Source organism: Perognathus longimembris, chromosome 3 (assembly GCF_023159225.1).
Source record: "Perognathus longimembris pacificus isolate PPM17 chromosome 3, ASM2315922v1, whole genome shotgun sequence".
In the NCBI taxonomy this organism is placed as follows: domain Eukaryota; kingdom Metazoa; phylum Chordata; class Mammalia; order Rodentia; family Heteromyidae; genus Perognathus; species Perognathus longimembris.
Genome location: NC_063163.1, coordinates 98,006,974 through 98,021,934, shown reverse-complemented (window position 1 = coordinate 98,021,934; position 14,961 = coordinate 98,006,974). Strand labels below are relative to the sequence as shown.

At 40.1% G+C, this 14,961-nt stretch overlaps 1 protein-coding gene across 1 annotated transcript; it reads right to left on the bottom strand.

Moving 5' to 3' along the window:
- Positions 1-2,660: 2,660 nt before the first annotated feature.
- On the bottom strand, positions 2,661-14,642 carry LOC125349434 (zinc finger protein 239-like). The gene is made up of 3 exons (XM_048343580.1): positions 14,062-14,642; positions 6,597-6,686; positions 2,661-5,082 (listed from the first exon to the last, which is right to left on the bottom strand). Exon 3 carries the CDS (start codon positions 4,434-4,436, stop codon positions 3,558-3,560), a length of 879 nt encoding a protein of 292 aa, XP_048199537.1. The 5' UTR covers positions 4,437-5,082; positions 6,597-6,686; positions 14,062-14,642; the 3' UTR covers positions 2,661-3,557.
- Between the last annotated feature and the right edge of the window lie 319 nt (positions 14,643-14,961).

The following is a 14,961-nucleotide window of genomic DNA, read 5'->3' as shown; positions in this document are numbered from 1 at the left end:
TGTCAGGTAGCCAGAGAGGAGGAGATGCCAGCAGGTGAGAGAGTGCTAGGTATGTGACAGTCAATAGGGAGCCCTGAGCCTTAGAAGGAGAAAGCCCATATCCATTCAAGGCCAGAACATTTAGCAAGTGGTTAGTGTGGAGGCCAGAGTCCTCCAAGGAGGGTCTACATAGAAAAAGATCATCAACATACTGTAAGAGAGGGGCTGAGGATATGGCCTGGTGGCCAGAGTGCTTGCCTCATATACATGAAGCCGTGGGTTTGATTCCCCAGCACCACATATATAGAAAATGGCCAGAAGTGGCTCTGTGGCTCAAGTGGCAGAGTGCTAGCCTTGAACAAAAAGAAACCAGAGACAGTGCACAGGCCCTGAGTCCAAGCCCAGGCAGGACTGGCAAAAAAAAAAAAAAAAAAAAAAAAACATATAGTAAGAGAGTACTGGAGCCTAAGTCTATCTCTCTCTCTCTCTCTCTCTCTCTCTCACACACACACACACACACACACACACACACACGACAAAGATCTTAAAGGGTGCAAAATAAATATCAGCCAGACATTTTCCAGTGGCCTTACCCACTACCTGGAATGTTACCCTAGGCTTACTGAGTGTGATCGGGGTTGGTGAGGCAGGGCATCCTCAGTCTTCAGCTGCCAGGCCCAGTACCGAGGTCGGCAGACCAGGAGAAGGAAGTACAGTACCACCGCGCCTAGGTGCAGAGGGGCAGTCTTCCAGTACCCTTCTGGTGTACAGCAGACATGGCGCCTGTGGTGTCGAAGTTTAGGGTATTGCCTCCCCCATTGCCCTTCTTGGCCACACTTGAAGCAAGGTCCAGGTGGTAGGCGTGCTTCTCCGAAGCCACGTGCTTCTGGTGGCCATAGGGCAGCCACCAGGGCTTGGGCTTGGTAGGCCACCTTTTGCAGAGAGCGCACTTCCCTATCAGCCTTTTCCTGTTCCTCACAGGCATGGAAAGCTTGTTCACCAGATCTCAGATAGGTGTTTGAGGGCGGTCCTCAACATTTTCAAGCTTATCCTTTATATCTGGGGCTGGCTGAGAGATAAAATGAAAGGCCAGGAAGCTTGCCCCCACCAGGGACGCGGGTCCAAGTGAGTCTACTTAGTAAGGGTCTCGGTCGGCCTGCCAGGTAAGGTCATAAGCCTGAGTGAAATAGAAAAACTCCTTGATAAAGCTGGACGGGTCGTTGAAAAATGACCCTAGGTGAGCCTTGATCAGGGTCAAGACCCCTAATGAGAAAGGAACACGGACCCACACCAGCCCCTCGGCCCTGCCACCTCACGCAGGGGAAGCAGGTGATCTGGTGGCTTAGTTTGCCTGTGAGTGTGGCCAGCCACGGGAGAGGAGAGGTCCGAAGCAGGACCCGGGACAGGATGCAGGCTGGAAACAGACTGGAAGGAGTCAGGGGAGACTTTGTATTGTGGGTCACATAGGGCGGGGGGCACACCACCGGCATAGAGGAAAGTCGAGAGAGTCAGATGCAGAGTCAAGAGAGCAGAAGAGCGAGAGATGGGAGTGTACAAAAAACAGCCTTGGACATTCAGAATTTCAGCCTACTTGCCCGTTTGCTCACAAAATTATGAAGATCAGTTATAAAGTCCCATTTTAGGCCTGGGAATATGGCTTAGCAGTAGAGTGCTTGCATTGCATGCATGAAGCCCTGGGTTTGATTCCTCAGGACCACATAAACGGAAAAAGTCAGAAGTGGTGCTGTGGCTCAGTGGCAGAGTGCTAGCCTTGAGCAAAAAGAAGCCAGGGACAGTGCTCAGGCCCTGAGTTCAAGCTCCAGAACTGGCAAAAAGAAAAAAGGTGGGGGCTGGGAATATGGCCTAGTGGCAAGAGTGCTTGCCTCATATACATGAGGCCCTGAGTTCGATTCCCCAGCACCACGTATACAGAAAATGGCCAGAAGTGGTGATGTGGCTCAAGTGGCAGAGTGCTAGCCTTGAGCAAAAAAGAAGCCAGGGACAGTGCTCAGGCCCTGAGTTCACGGCCCAGGACTGGCCAAAAAAAAGGTGAAAAAGTCCCATTTTCAGGCCAGTATGACTTGCTGTTGAACCAGTACATGGGCCATTCCCTGTTCAGAGGAAAATTAACTTCCTCGGCTTAAGGTCAAGTGCAAGGCCTAGAGGTTTTTTTTTGTTTGTTGTTTGTTTTGTTTTGTTTTCCACTCCTGGGCCTTGGACTCAGGGCCTAAGCACCGTCCCTGGCTTCTTTTTTTGCTCAAGGCTAGCACTCTACCATTTGAGCCACAGCACCACTTCTGGCCTTTCCTATATATGTGGTGCTGAGGAATTGAACCTAGGGCTTCATGTATATGAGGCAAGCACTCTTTGCCACTAAGCCATATTCCCAGCCCCCGGCCTAGAGTTTTGAGGTTAGCCAATAAACAGCCCAACAGAGTCTGTGGGTCTAGTTTAGAATTTAGGTTTCCCATGATGTCCAGGCAGCCTGGGATAAACCCTGTCTTAGCCAAAGGATTACCAAAAAACAAGTGTGGCAGGAAGGATCAGTCATCCTCCAATCGTTCCCAGTCACACAGACCAAAGGCCAAGGGGAGGGAGACTGGGCACAGATAAAGGAAGGAGCTGAGTTCCCAGAGAGAGCAAGGCAAAACACCCTGGGGAGGAGGCAGGGACTGCTGACACGTACATACCTATGCAATCAGAAAATCCAAAGGGGGTAATGTTGTGCTTGTTTTACCCTATCAAATGTCTACTACAATTCTACTTGTATCTGCTTGTCTCCTGTAAGCATCTCCTAACCCTTGTTTTTCATTTTTCCCAAGTTTCTCATTTTTATATGGGTGCCAGAATTAATTTTAACAAAAGTAGGTCCTAGTTGTGCTTTGGTACAACTATCTACAGGGAGCTAGAAAAAAGGACAGTAGTGTTGACAGAGAGCTAATCATCCTCCTGAGATGATTTCAGCAACCAGAACAGGAAGAAAAGACAATAATATTCTTCATATCATCTACAGTGGTGTTTTATTTTAATTCACTCTGCAGAACTGCAGAATTGGTTAAGAGCAAATCAATCACAAGTGATTCATTATCAGTCATTAATTAAATACAAAATATAAGCACAAAGTCATTTTACCTTGCTCATTTAAAAGCAAATCTACAATACCAAACTAAGGAATAAATAAATATTTCAAGCTCAACCACATTAATTTACAACCTAAAGAAATTCCTGACAGCATGACATATTCAGAAACTGTTCCATGTAAAAGAAGAGTCAGTCCTCAGGTACATATTGGGACCTCACTTCTGGTTGGAAGATTTTCCACATTTTGTACATTCATAACACTAATTTGTATTCTCTGATGCATCTAGAGGTAATCATTTATGGTTGATTTTCTACAGGTTACACTTTCCATGTTACATTCATAAGGATTTTCACCTTCATGAATTCTCTCATGCAAGCTATGTTGTGATCTCTGGGTGAAGGTTCATACGCATTGGTTATATCCATAGTTTCTCATCTGTGTGACTTCTCTTATGCTGTTGAGTGCTGACTGATGGGTGAAGGGCTGTCTCTATGTGTTAAGTTCCTAATATTTTTTTTAAACAGTGAATTCTCTTATGTTTTCTTAGAGATGAACTGTGCATGAAGACCTTTCCACATTTGTTACATTCATAAGGTTTCTCTCCTGCGTGGTTTCTCTGATGATCACTAAGATATGTTTTCCGGTTGAAAGATTTTCCACATTGGTTACATTGATAAGGTTTCTCTCCTGTGTGTATTGTCTTATGAACTCTAAGATTTGTCTTCTTGGAGAAAGACTTTCCAAATATGTTACATTTGTAAGGTTTCTCTCCTGTGTGTGTTCTCTGGTGATCTCTAAGATATGACTTCCAGATGAAAGACTTTCCACACGTGTTACATTTATAAGGTTTCTCTGCTATGTGTGTTCTCTCATGAGCACTAAGCTTTGACTTGTAGGTGAAAGACTTTCCACATTGGTTACATTCATAGGGTTTTTCACCTGTGTGAATTCTTTTATGATAAATAAGATTTGACAACTTCCTGAATGACTTTCCACATTGGTTGCATTTATAAGGTTTCTCTCCCATGTGTGTTCTTTGATGAACAGTAAGGCGTGACTTCCAGATGAAAGACTTTCCACATTGGTTACATTCATAAAGTTTTTCATCTGTGTGAACTGTATGATGTCTACTTAGCTTTCCTTTCTGGATGAAAGATTTTCTACATTTGATACATTCATGAGTTAGCACATTTGTGTGAATTCTATTATCTTTGCTTACAGCTGGCCTGTCCATGAAGGAATTATCCACATTGGTTGCATTCATAAGGTTTCTCTCCTGTATTTGCTCTTTCATAAACAGGATGGTATACTTTTCTGGCAAAACACTTCCCCCATTTGGTGTAATTATCAAACATCTCTCTGTATTTGCTCTCATGGTTAGGAAGGTCTATTTCCTTACTGAAAGTTTTCTCACATTCACTCCATGAACAGGGACTGTTTACAGTGTGTTTTTTTCTGATGTGTACTGACTGTTGGTCTGAAGTAGAATGTTTCCCCATGTACAGTACACTCAGGTGTTTTCCTCACTCCCTGAAGTATTTATTGGCCAATGAGAGCAGACTTACAATTGCTTTCTCTATATTGATTATTGTAAGAGAGTTCTCCCACACAAACCCAATTTTGTCTAAAGAATATGGTCTCTAAGTTTAATACCATCCCTTCTCCACCATCCTTGAAATAGTTCTGCTCATTTGGACTCTCAGAATGTTGACTAAAATGTTTCATTTGGCTGAAGGATTTTTCAACTACATGAGATACACCAGGTCTGGATCCAGCATGCATCTTTACAGGCTCACTGCAGAGAAGCATGTTCTGACATGTAATGGACTTCTCAGTCCTCATTCCTGAGGAGTTCCCATTATTCTTCCTCAGCTCTGGCATGTGTTTTGAGCCCAAATTAAAAGTTCTCACTAATCTCACTCTTTCCTCCATAGTGTTGCTATTGGTGACTACTACTTCACACAGTCATTCATCTGGAATTTCCTGGCAAGTCTTAAGTATGACATCCATTCGCTGGTCATCTAAAATGATACATCAAAACCAAGAACAAAAACATGAATGGGGTCCAAATATTTCTTTTTTTTTTTTTTTTTTTTTTTTTTTTTTTTTTTTTTTTTTGCCAGTCCTGGGCCTTGGACTCAGGGCTTGAGCACTGTCCCTGGCTTCTTCCCGCTCAAGGCTTGCACTCTGCCACTTGAACCACAGCGCCGCTTCTGGCCGTTTTCTGTATATGTGGTGCTGGGGAATCGAACCTAGGGCCTCATGTATCCGAGGCAGGCACTCTTGCCACTAGGCTATATCCCCAGCCCCCAAATATTTCTTAATTTAAAAATTATGAAATGTCCTCACATACTATTATAGACTTTAAAATATCAATACTAGGAATTAATGAGAAATACATGCTTTTCTTCCTGAAGAATTATTTAAGAAATTCATACTAATATTTTACAATTCAAAATAATGTTTATTTTACTCTTTTTATAACAGAGAAAATAATTACTCAAATACACAATTATAGTTTCATGGAAAACAGTTTTAAGGTGAGGACTTACAATCTGCCTTTAGCATTCCTTTGGTTACTCTTATAAATATATGTTTTAATATCAGAGAACTTCTTGAACTAATTTATATTTTTGGCTGCTTTGCTTCTGAATCATTAGGTTAGGAACAACAATATTTTCTAGATTCCTAGATCACAAAAGTGTAATATACAATCCTTGCCTTTCACTTAAGCAGGAATATTTCCTATGAATAAGGGTATATCCCTACATTTCCTCGGGTCTAACATCACTCTAAGAATTAAAATAGGCAAAGTGGGAAATTTAAAATCCATTTCCCCCCATCTTTCTGGGTTTCATAAAAATTCCTTTTCTGACACTCCTGACCTTCAGAACCACTGATAAGAAAGCATATTCCAAATCATTCCTCAAGTAAACATTCTTGTGGTTATGAATACCACAACCACTGAAAAGCTATTTTCCTTCTTGGAGGACAGCAGCCCTGGTGTCCACCTTATTTCCTCACACCTGGATAATCCTACATTCCAGAAATAACATAACATGTACAAATCTCATGATCTTTTTCTGGTTTAATAAAGAGTATCACAAAGAGAGGAGATTTGCTAATTTTTTTGCCAGTCTTGGGGCTTGGACTCAGGGCTTGAGCACTGTCCCTGGCTTCTTTTTGCTCAAGGCTAGCACTTTGCCACTTGAGCCACAGTGCCACTTCTGGGATTTTCTATATATGTGATGCTGAGGAATTGAACCCAGGGCTTCATGTATACAGGGCAAGCACTCTTGCTACTAGGCCACATTCCCAGCCCAAAAATTTGCTAATTTTAACTCTATTCCTACACAGAATTCAGTATGTCTCCACATGAATTCTTGACTCCTCACTATTAGACAAAGAATCACCTAGTTCTCTGCCAAGTACAGGACTCAGGGGAACTAGGAACATTACAGCTCAGTACAACTCAACATGAACTTACCAACAGGTCTCTGTCTATAACATCACTGTGTAGGATCCATTCACTCACCTGGGAAAGTCTTGTCTGAGGTATCTCCCATCCATGGTTCTGTACATTCCTCCAGCTTGACAATCCATTTGGGTTTAGAATCACAGTGCCCTGTTAAAAAGAAACAGTGTATTACCATTGCTGGGTCACCCCTGCTGTAATGATCTCAGACATTATGGTGTATAAGGTTGCTCCTAAATTTAGTTTCTCACTTCTCATGAGCTTCATGGTTGACTTTCCCTGTAAATACAAGTGAAGGGGTTTTTTCTCATTATTTCTGCTTGAACTAAAGGCATGGCCAAGGTCCCGGAGGTCTTCTGCTTTAGGCTAGTGTTCTACCTCTTTCAATAACAGTTTCCCTGTTTTTAGACTGGACAATTGGAGAAAAAGAATCTCAAGGGCATTCTTCTGCCTGGGCTGGCTTCAAACCCCTTTCCTCAGATTTCAGTAGCTAGGATTACAGGTGTGAACCAGCATGCCAAGTGCCAGCTTTCAATTTTAAATGCCCTATTCATACTAGTGATTTCTAGATCATACCTTCAGTAGCCATATACATGTAGTCTAGATTATATATAGATCTATAACAATTATCTTAATTTCAGAACAGTCCCCTGTTAATAAAACAAATGTTAGAACTTTTGACAAACTGCTGATGAAGAATGAGAATAAAATTGTCTCTGGAGCAATATCATCAACGTGAGGGTTTATGTGAAAGAAGTACCACTTCCCATGGACTAGAATTTTACTTCTAAATAGCTCTGTAACATATATATATATATATATATATATATATATATATATATATATATGCGCATAGATCTACTAAAAACAAAACACTTGACCTTGTTAGTCAAGGTTACTTTTGCTCACCCAAGGACACCAGGTTTCTATAGTTCTCCAGCCTCCCATCCCTATACAGGGTCCTCTGAGCAATATCCAGGTCCTGCCATTCCTCCCAGGTGAAGTCCATAGCCACATCTTCAAATGACATCAGCTTCTGTAATGGCACATATTCATCAGGTAATTTTCCTTGAGAAAAGAGTATATCAAGTCTGGATTTTTATTCTTCTAAATTTGTCCTTTTGTTTTACATAAAATGCTGGGAACTTGCTCCATTATCTATACAGTGGAAAAAAAGAAAAATCTATGAAGAAATATTTGGCTCTATATTAACTTGATGATTACTAATATGAAGTTTTCCTAATAAATGAAAACATTTCTCTGGTACTAGCAATAGAAAATCCTCGGGTGCTACAAATCTGGCAGGACAACATTAGGTATGATTCTTCTGAAGCATAATGCTTCAGCCTAAGGATGGTCTTTGTTCTGTACATAAAATATCTGGGGGGCTGGGAATGTGGCTTCGTGGTAAAGTGCTTGCCTAGCATGAATGGAGCCCTGGGCTCGATTCTCAGCACCACATAAACAGAAAAAGCTGGAAATGGTACTGTGGCTCAAGTGGTAGAGTGCTAGCCCTGAGCAAAAGGAAGCCAGGAACAGTGCTCAGGCCCTGAGTTCAAGCCCCAAGACTTGCAAAAAAACCAAACCAAAACAAAAAATATCCGGGTACTTTTCTTAAACAAAACACTCGCACTACCAGAGTAGATAAGAGCTATTACATAATAGGCTTTTAAAAGGAATTTAGGAGCCCTTTCATATTTCTGAATTCCACAAATTCTACCAAACATGGCATGAAAATACTTGAAAAGTGATGACATCTCAATCAAATATGCAGTCTTCAAATAACTGTCAATTTTTGATGAATAATACTATATTTTAATAATTTCATTTTTAAATTAATTTTATTTTTGCTGATGTGGTACTGAGGAATTGAACCCAGGGCCTCATGCATGCTAGGCAAGCACTCTGCCACTAAGCCACATTCCCAGCCAAATAATACTATATTTATAAGGGGGTGGGAAAATAGCTTCGTGGTAGAATGCTTGCCTAGGATGCATGAAGCCCTTGGTTCAACTCATCAGTACCACATAAACAGAAATCACCAATAGCGGTGCTTTGGATCAAGTGGTAGAGAGAGCTAGTCTTGAGCCAAAGCAGCTCAGGTACAGTGCCCAGTCCCTGAGTTCAAGACCCAGGACTGCAAAAGAACAACAAAAAAGAAGAAAAGAAAGGAAGGAAGGAAGGAAGGAAGGAAGGAAGGAAGGAAGGAAGGAAGGAAGGAAGGAAGGAAGGAAGGAAGGAAGGAAGGAAAGGAGGGAGGAAAGAAGGGAGGGAGGGAGGGAGGGAGGGAGGGAGGGAAGGAAGGAAGGAAGGAAGGAAGGAAGGAAGGAAGGAAGGAAGGAAGGAAGGAAGGAAGGAAGGAAGGAAGGAAAGAGTGAGAAAGGAAGCAAGGAAGCAAGCAAGCAAAAAAGAAAGAATGAAAGAGAGAGAGAGAGAGAGAGAGAGAGAGAGAGAGAGGGCTGGGAATGTGGCTTAGTGGTAGAGTGCTTGCCTTGTATGCATGAAGCCCTAGGTTTGATTCCTCAGCACCATATAAACAGAAAAAGCCAGAAGTAGTGCTGTGGCTCAAGTGGAAGAATGCTGGCCTTGAGCAAAAAGGGAGCCAGGAACAGTGCTCAGGCCCTGAGTCTGAGCCCCAGGACTGGCAAAAAATAAAATAAAATAAAATAAAACAACAAAAAAAACCCCACAACTTTTTACTTAGGATTTAAACTGGAATGGATAGATATCAGAGGTGATTTACAGTATATAGAAGAATGTTTGTAGGTTACATTACAGATGATATACAGTGTAAGGAAGGATGCATACTGCTGACTTGTAAGAAAAATAGGAAATATCAGATGAGTCAAACAGATAAGAAAACTGCCATCATAAACATAATCACACTAATATTGTAAGATAAATATAGTATGGATACATAGGTAAATAGATAGGTATAAATGGATAGATATACAGCACTGTTTGACTTTACCAGAAGCAAGTTAATACCTCAAGAATCTGCTATCCAAAGAGATATACACTAAACACAGACAAATCAAAAGACATATACAAATTAATACAAAAGTACCATAAGGAAAAATCAAGGCCAAAAATACAAATGGACATAATATGTAAGGAAATGATCTTCAGCACAAATGGTATGACCACTGATAAAGACCATGGATAATAACAGACAGATCATATATCTCCATAGTAAAAGTTGCATGCTCAGTATTAAAGTGTTGAAACACATAATTTTAATTTTTTTGTAAATATGTCATTATTAATGGAAAAGCAATACGCTCTTAATTACTGATAGAACAAGAAGAGTCAGCAGCAACACATATATGGATTACCTTATCATAACCTAAATGTACTTAAAGCACAGTTATGTGACATTTACCAAGACAAACAAACTGAAACTAAAAATAAACCTCAAGAAATTGATATGAGAAATAAAGTTATATGTTATAAATACATTAAAGTTAAATACATTTCCAACAATCTGTGAGTGAAATAAACACAGGGAAATTAAAATGGATCTGGAACAAACTGTACCCTAGCACAGGGACTTTTCCTATATTAAAAGTGACCACTCTTGTACTTCAACTTTGAAATAAAAACAAAATGTTATCCTTATGCATGCTGAATTCACATTTATATCTCCTGCAGGGTGGAGGGGACAGAACTCAAGGCAAATAGGGTGAAAAAGTGCAACTGTGGAAGTCACTGTTTGCAGATGAGCTATAAAACTTGTGGGTGAAGACAGTAGGGAGCGAGTATGAGACTGACAGTACACAAGACTAAGTATAAAAGGAAATGTGTTCATTACCAGATTCATGGAATTGTAATCTCTGTATATAACCTCTATAATAACAATAAATTAAACTAATTATAAAAAATTCTTCCATTACTCTATGGTCCCCCTCATAGGGAATAATTAGCACAGGTTTAGGCTAGTCACAGCAGAGGATCACAAGAGCCCAATAGCTATACCCTTATGAACACATAAGATGATGCTAAGTGAAATGAACTCCATGTTATGGAAATGAATGTTATATAACTGTTGTAATTGCTTTCAACATGCGATATGAAACTGTAGCTTCTATTATTGATGATTCTCTTGTATCTCCTTTCTGTGGTTGTACCTGCACTATCTCTGTATCTTATCTGAGTACATTGGAAACCATGTATACTGGTATTAAAACTAGGAAACTGAAAGGGAATACCAAAATCGAGAGACACAAGGTAAAAAAGACAAACGATTACAAAAGCAATACTTGCAAAACTGTTTAGTGTAAATCTACTGGGCAACTCATGGGAGGAAAGGGAAAGGGGGAGGGGAAGGGGGGAATGAGGGAGGAAGTAACAAACAGTACAAGAAATGTATCCAATGCCTAAGGTATGAAACTGTAACCTCTCTGTACATCAGTTTGACAATGAAAAAAAGAGAAAAAAAATTCTTCCATTGAATTGTGCTGGCCTAGGCTATGTGATTAGTGAAGAAAACGTACCATAGTTAGAAGAACAGTTACAATTATTAACAATAAAATGCAAAACCTAGTTTGAAAAATGAAACAGTTGAATTGAGGCTGAATATTAATTTTCACATAAATCAGTAACAGTAAGTTCATTTTATCCAATTATTAAAGAAATGGAAAGACTTGGAAAAAAATCATAACAAGTGAAGTGAGCCAGACTCAGAGAAACATAGACTCTGTGGTTTTCCTCACTGGTAATAATTAGTACATGTCCAAGATAGTCCTACCATAAGATTACAGCAGTCCAATAGCTAGTATATATGAACACATAAGATAATGCTAAGCAAAAGGAATTCCGAGTTGTGGAAATAAGTAGTTTATTATTGTTATTTTCAATGTAACATGTGAAATTATGCCTTTTTCTTTTGTCTTTCTTCTCCTTTATCCCTATGTCACTATAACAGATTTTGGTACCCTGGGTATTGTATATATGTTTATCAGAGCTAGGAAAGGGAAGGGAAACATCAAAATTGAGACACAAAGGGTAAAAGGTGAACCAATGAAATAGTAATACTTACAAGACAATATGCTATAACAAACTGTACAACAGGGGAGGGGGGAGCTAGGGTGGGAGAAAAAGGAAGGAGGATGTAACAAGTTTGATAAGAAATGTACTCACTGCCTTACGTATAAAACTGTAACCCCTTCATACATTACTTTTACAATAAATAAATAAATTGAAAAAAATTAAGAAGAAAGAAAAACAACACCTATGGGGCTGGGGATATGGCCTAGTGGCAAGAGTGCCTGCTTCATATACATGAGGCCCTGGATTCGATTCCCCAGCACCACATATACAGAAAATGGCCAGAAGGGGCGCTGTGGCTCAGGTGGCAGAGTGCTAGCCTTGAGCAAAAAGAAGCCAGGGACAGTGCTCAGGCCCTGAGTCCAAGGCCCAGGACTGGCCAAAAAAAAAAAAAAAAAAAAACACCTAGAACTCTGGCCCAAGACTGTTATCCTACTCCAGGTACAAAGAGAGCTGAGGTCTGGATGCCAGACTGGGCAGAAAACTGAAACTAGCTAATAAGCAGTATACAGTTATCTAGCTGAAAGGATTTCCAGATATCAATTTTTTACTGAGCAAATGTGTCAGATTTTGCCACCAGGATAAAAAGAGACTGGTTACTGTATTGTTTATTGTCAAAACCAGCATATATTGTATACTGCCAGCTACTGAATTTTTCCAAATGGAGTGGGGTAAAAAAAAAAAAAAAAAAACTGCAGTTATCATATCACATGAGGTTTGACCACAGAAAGAATCAGCAAAAGTCAATTTTATTGGTTCTGGATCAAAGGGTGGAAAGTAGCAATTTTCCTGTATAAGAGGCATGAAAAATTCAAAGAGTCTCCTCATCAAAGGAAACTTGATCAGTAAGAAAAACCAGTTCCTGGACAGAGGAGTTGAAGAAAAGACAAAACTGAAAGACAGAGAGAGGGAGAAACACTGAGAGAAAGAGACAGAAAAATAGACACAAAGAGAGAGGAAGAGACACATGAAAAGCTAGTGAGGAAGAAATAGAGAATAAAGGGAGAAAAGAGAAAAACAATAAAGAAAAATCCTGGAGCCCACTTCGGAATGAAAAACACAAAAAGCAGTGGGATTTCTATAACAAGCACAGAATTATGAAATATGGCCTAAGTTTCAAGTAAAAGAAACACCACAAAGCAGTCCTGGGATTTATCTAAAGAGATTTGAAGAAACAAAACTGTAAAGTCTACTGCTTTCCTATTGGTAATGGGTACTCACAAGAAGTCTGTACCAATAGTACTTTAAGGACCGTTGGCTTACTCAGTCCTGTATAACATTTGAAGTCTCCCTCTGCCCCTGCCAGTCCTGGGGTTTGGACTCAGGGCCTGAGCACTGTCCCTGGCTTCTGTTTGCTCAAGGCTAGCACTCTACCACTTGTGCCACAGCACCACTACTGGCCTTTTCTGTTTATGTGGTGCTAAGGAATCAAACCCAGGGCTTCATGTACATGAGGCAAGCACTCTACCACTAGGCCATATTCCCAGCCTGAAGTTGTTTGTAACCATACTATTACAGTCACTCCAGTAAAACTTCGTTAAAACAGTTTGATATTATTAAAGGGGATGTGATTTCTGATTAGTTGCCAGCACACCTTCACCTTCTATGACAAGTGACTTACTGGGGGTGATTGAATCACAAGTGTGGCCACTTTTTCTTCATATTAAAAAATGCCTGGAGGGGCTGAGATTATGGCCTAGTGGTAGAGTGCTTGCTTTGCATATATGAAGCCCCAGTTTCGATTCTTCAGCACCACATAAACAGAAAAGGCCAGAAATTGTGCTGTGGAACAAGTGGTAGAGTGCTAGCCTTGAGCAAACAGAAGCCAGGGACAGTGCTCAGCCCTAAATCCATGCCTCAGAACTGGCAAAACAAAACAAAACCAGGAGGGCTGGAAATGTGGCTTAACCATAGAGTGCTTTTCTGGTATAAATGAACCCTTGGGTTCAATTCCTCAGCACCACATAAAAACAAAAACACAGACATGGCCCTGTGACTTTAGAAATAGAGTTCTAGGCTTGAGGGTAAAGAAGCCAGGGCAGTGCCCAAGCCACACATCCAACAACAACAAAAAAAAAATTTTTAATTAAAAAACCTACAAACATTACTGGAAATGTAGCTTAGTGGTAGACCTCTCATCGAGCATGCATGAAGACCTGGTTATATTTCCTCAGCACCATATAAACAGAAAAAGGTGAAAGTGGTACTGTGGTTCACATGCTAGAGTACTAGCCTTAAGCCCAGGCATTGAGTTCAAGCTACAGGACCACCAAATCAAACAACCAAACAAAAACAAACCTAGAGACCAAATGAAGCAAATCTCCACTCAACGTAGAGAATAAGATTTTATCAGCTGCAAAATATACAATCTATCTTTGCCTTATTTAGGAACATTTTCATGAAGCTGAATCTACTTCTCCATCTTAGCTTGGCCTATTAAGTTCATAAAATGGAATGTAAGAAACCAAAAGCAACTCACCTGAAATCCATCCATTCTATGTTCCTGTTGACAATGAACAGAAGATTCTGGAAGCAAGGCTGGGGAAAAAAGATACATGAAGTAGTCAGGAAAGAACTATTGCCAATTTGCCCCAGATTTTCCTGCTCAAAACATTATACATGAGCTGGAAAAGAATACTGACTTCTTAGGGGAGAAGAAACCTTTATGTTTCAAGTATTAAACTGATCAATTAAGACAAATTCACAGTCCATTAGTTGGTAGATAGATATTATAAAAGAAATTCAGTTCTATGTTAATTACATACAGAATTGGTGAAAACTACAGACTGTCAGCACAGGTGTGAAAAGACCTATTGCTCATCTTCCTAAGCACAGTCATATGAAGAACCTTGGCTTTCCTGTGGAACATACATGGCCTAATAAAGAGGCAGCATAAAATAATGGTCATAGGAGTGACACAAACCTGAACCAACCATCCTCACTCATGCAACCCAATGATTAAAGCCTCATGTTACTGAAATAATATCAACACAAAATACCAAGCTGAGTACACCCCAAAATGGAGATCCATAAAACTTAAAACAAATAAAAGGCTGTGTGCTTTTACCAGTAGTAAGGGTTGCTTGATTACATAGAAAATGCTGGTATCCAGGTTTGCTTTAACACAATTATATCAGATGGAAACTCAAAATGAAATAATGTAGACTTCTGCAATGATGACATGAAAATGAAATGAAAAATGAATATCTACTCTGTAGCCTTTACTGAGTGTTTGTGCTAAAAAAAGATAATATGAATCATTTGACAACAATATTGTACATGGTTGTTGGGTTTTGCTATATCACAAGAATATTTTCTTACCTAAAAAATTTAAGGGAATGGGAAGGGGGCTTAGTCTTAGTGGTAGAGTGCTTGCCTA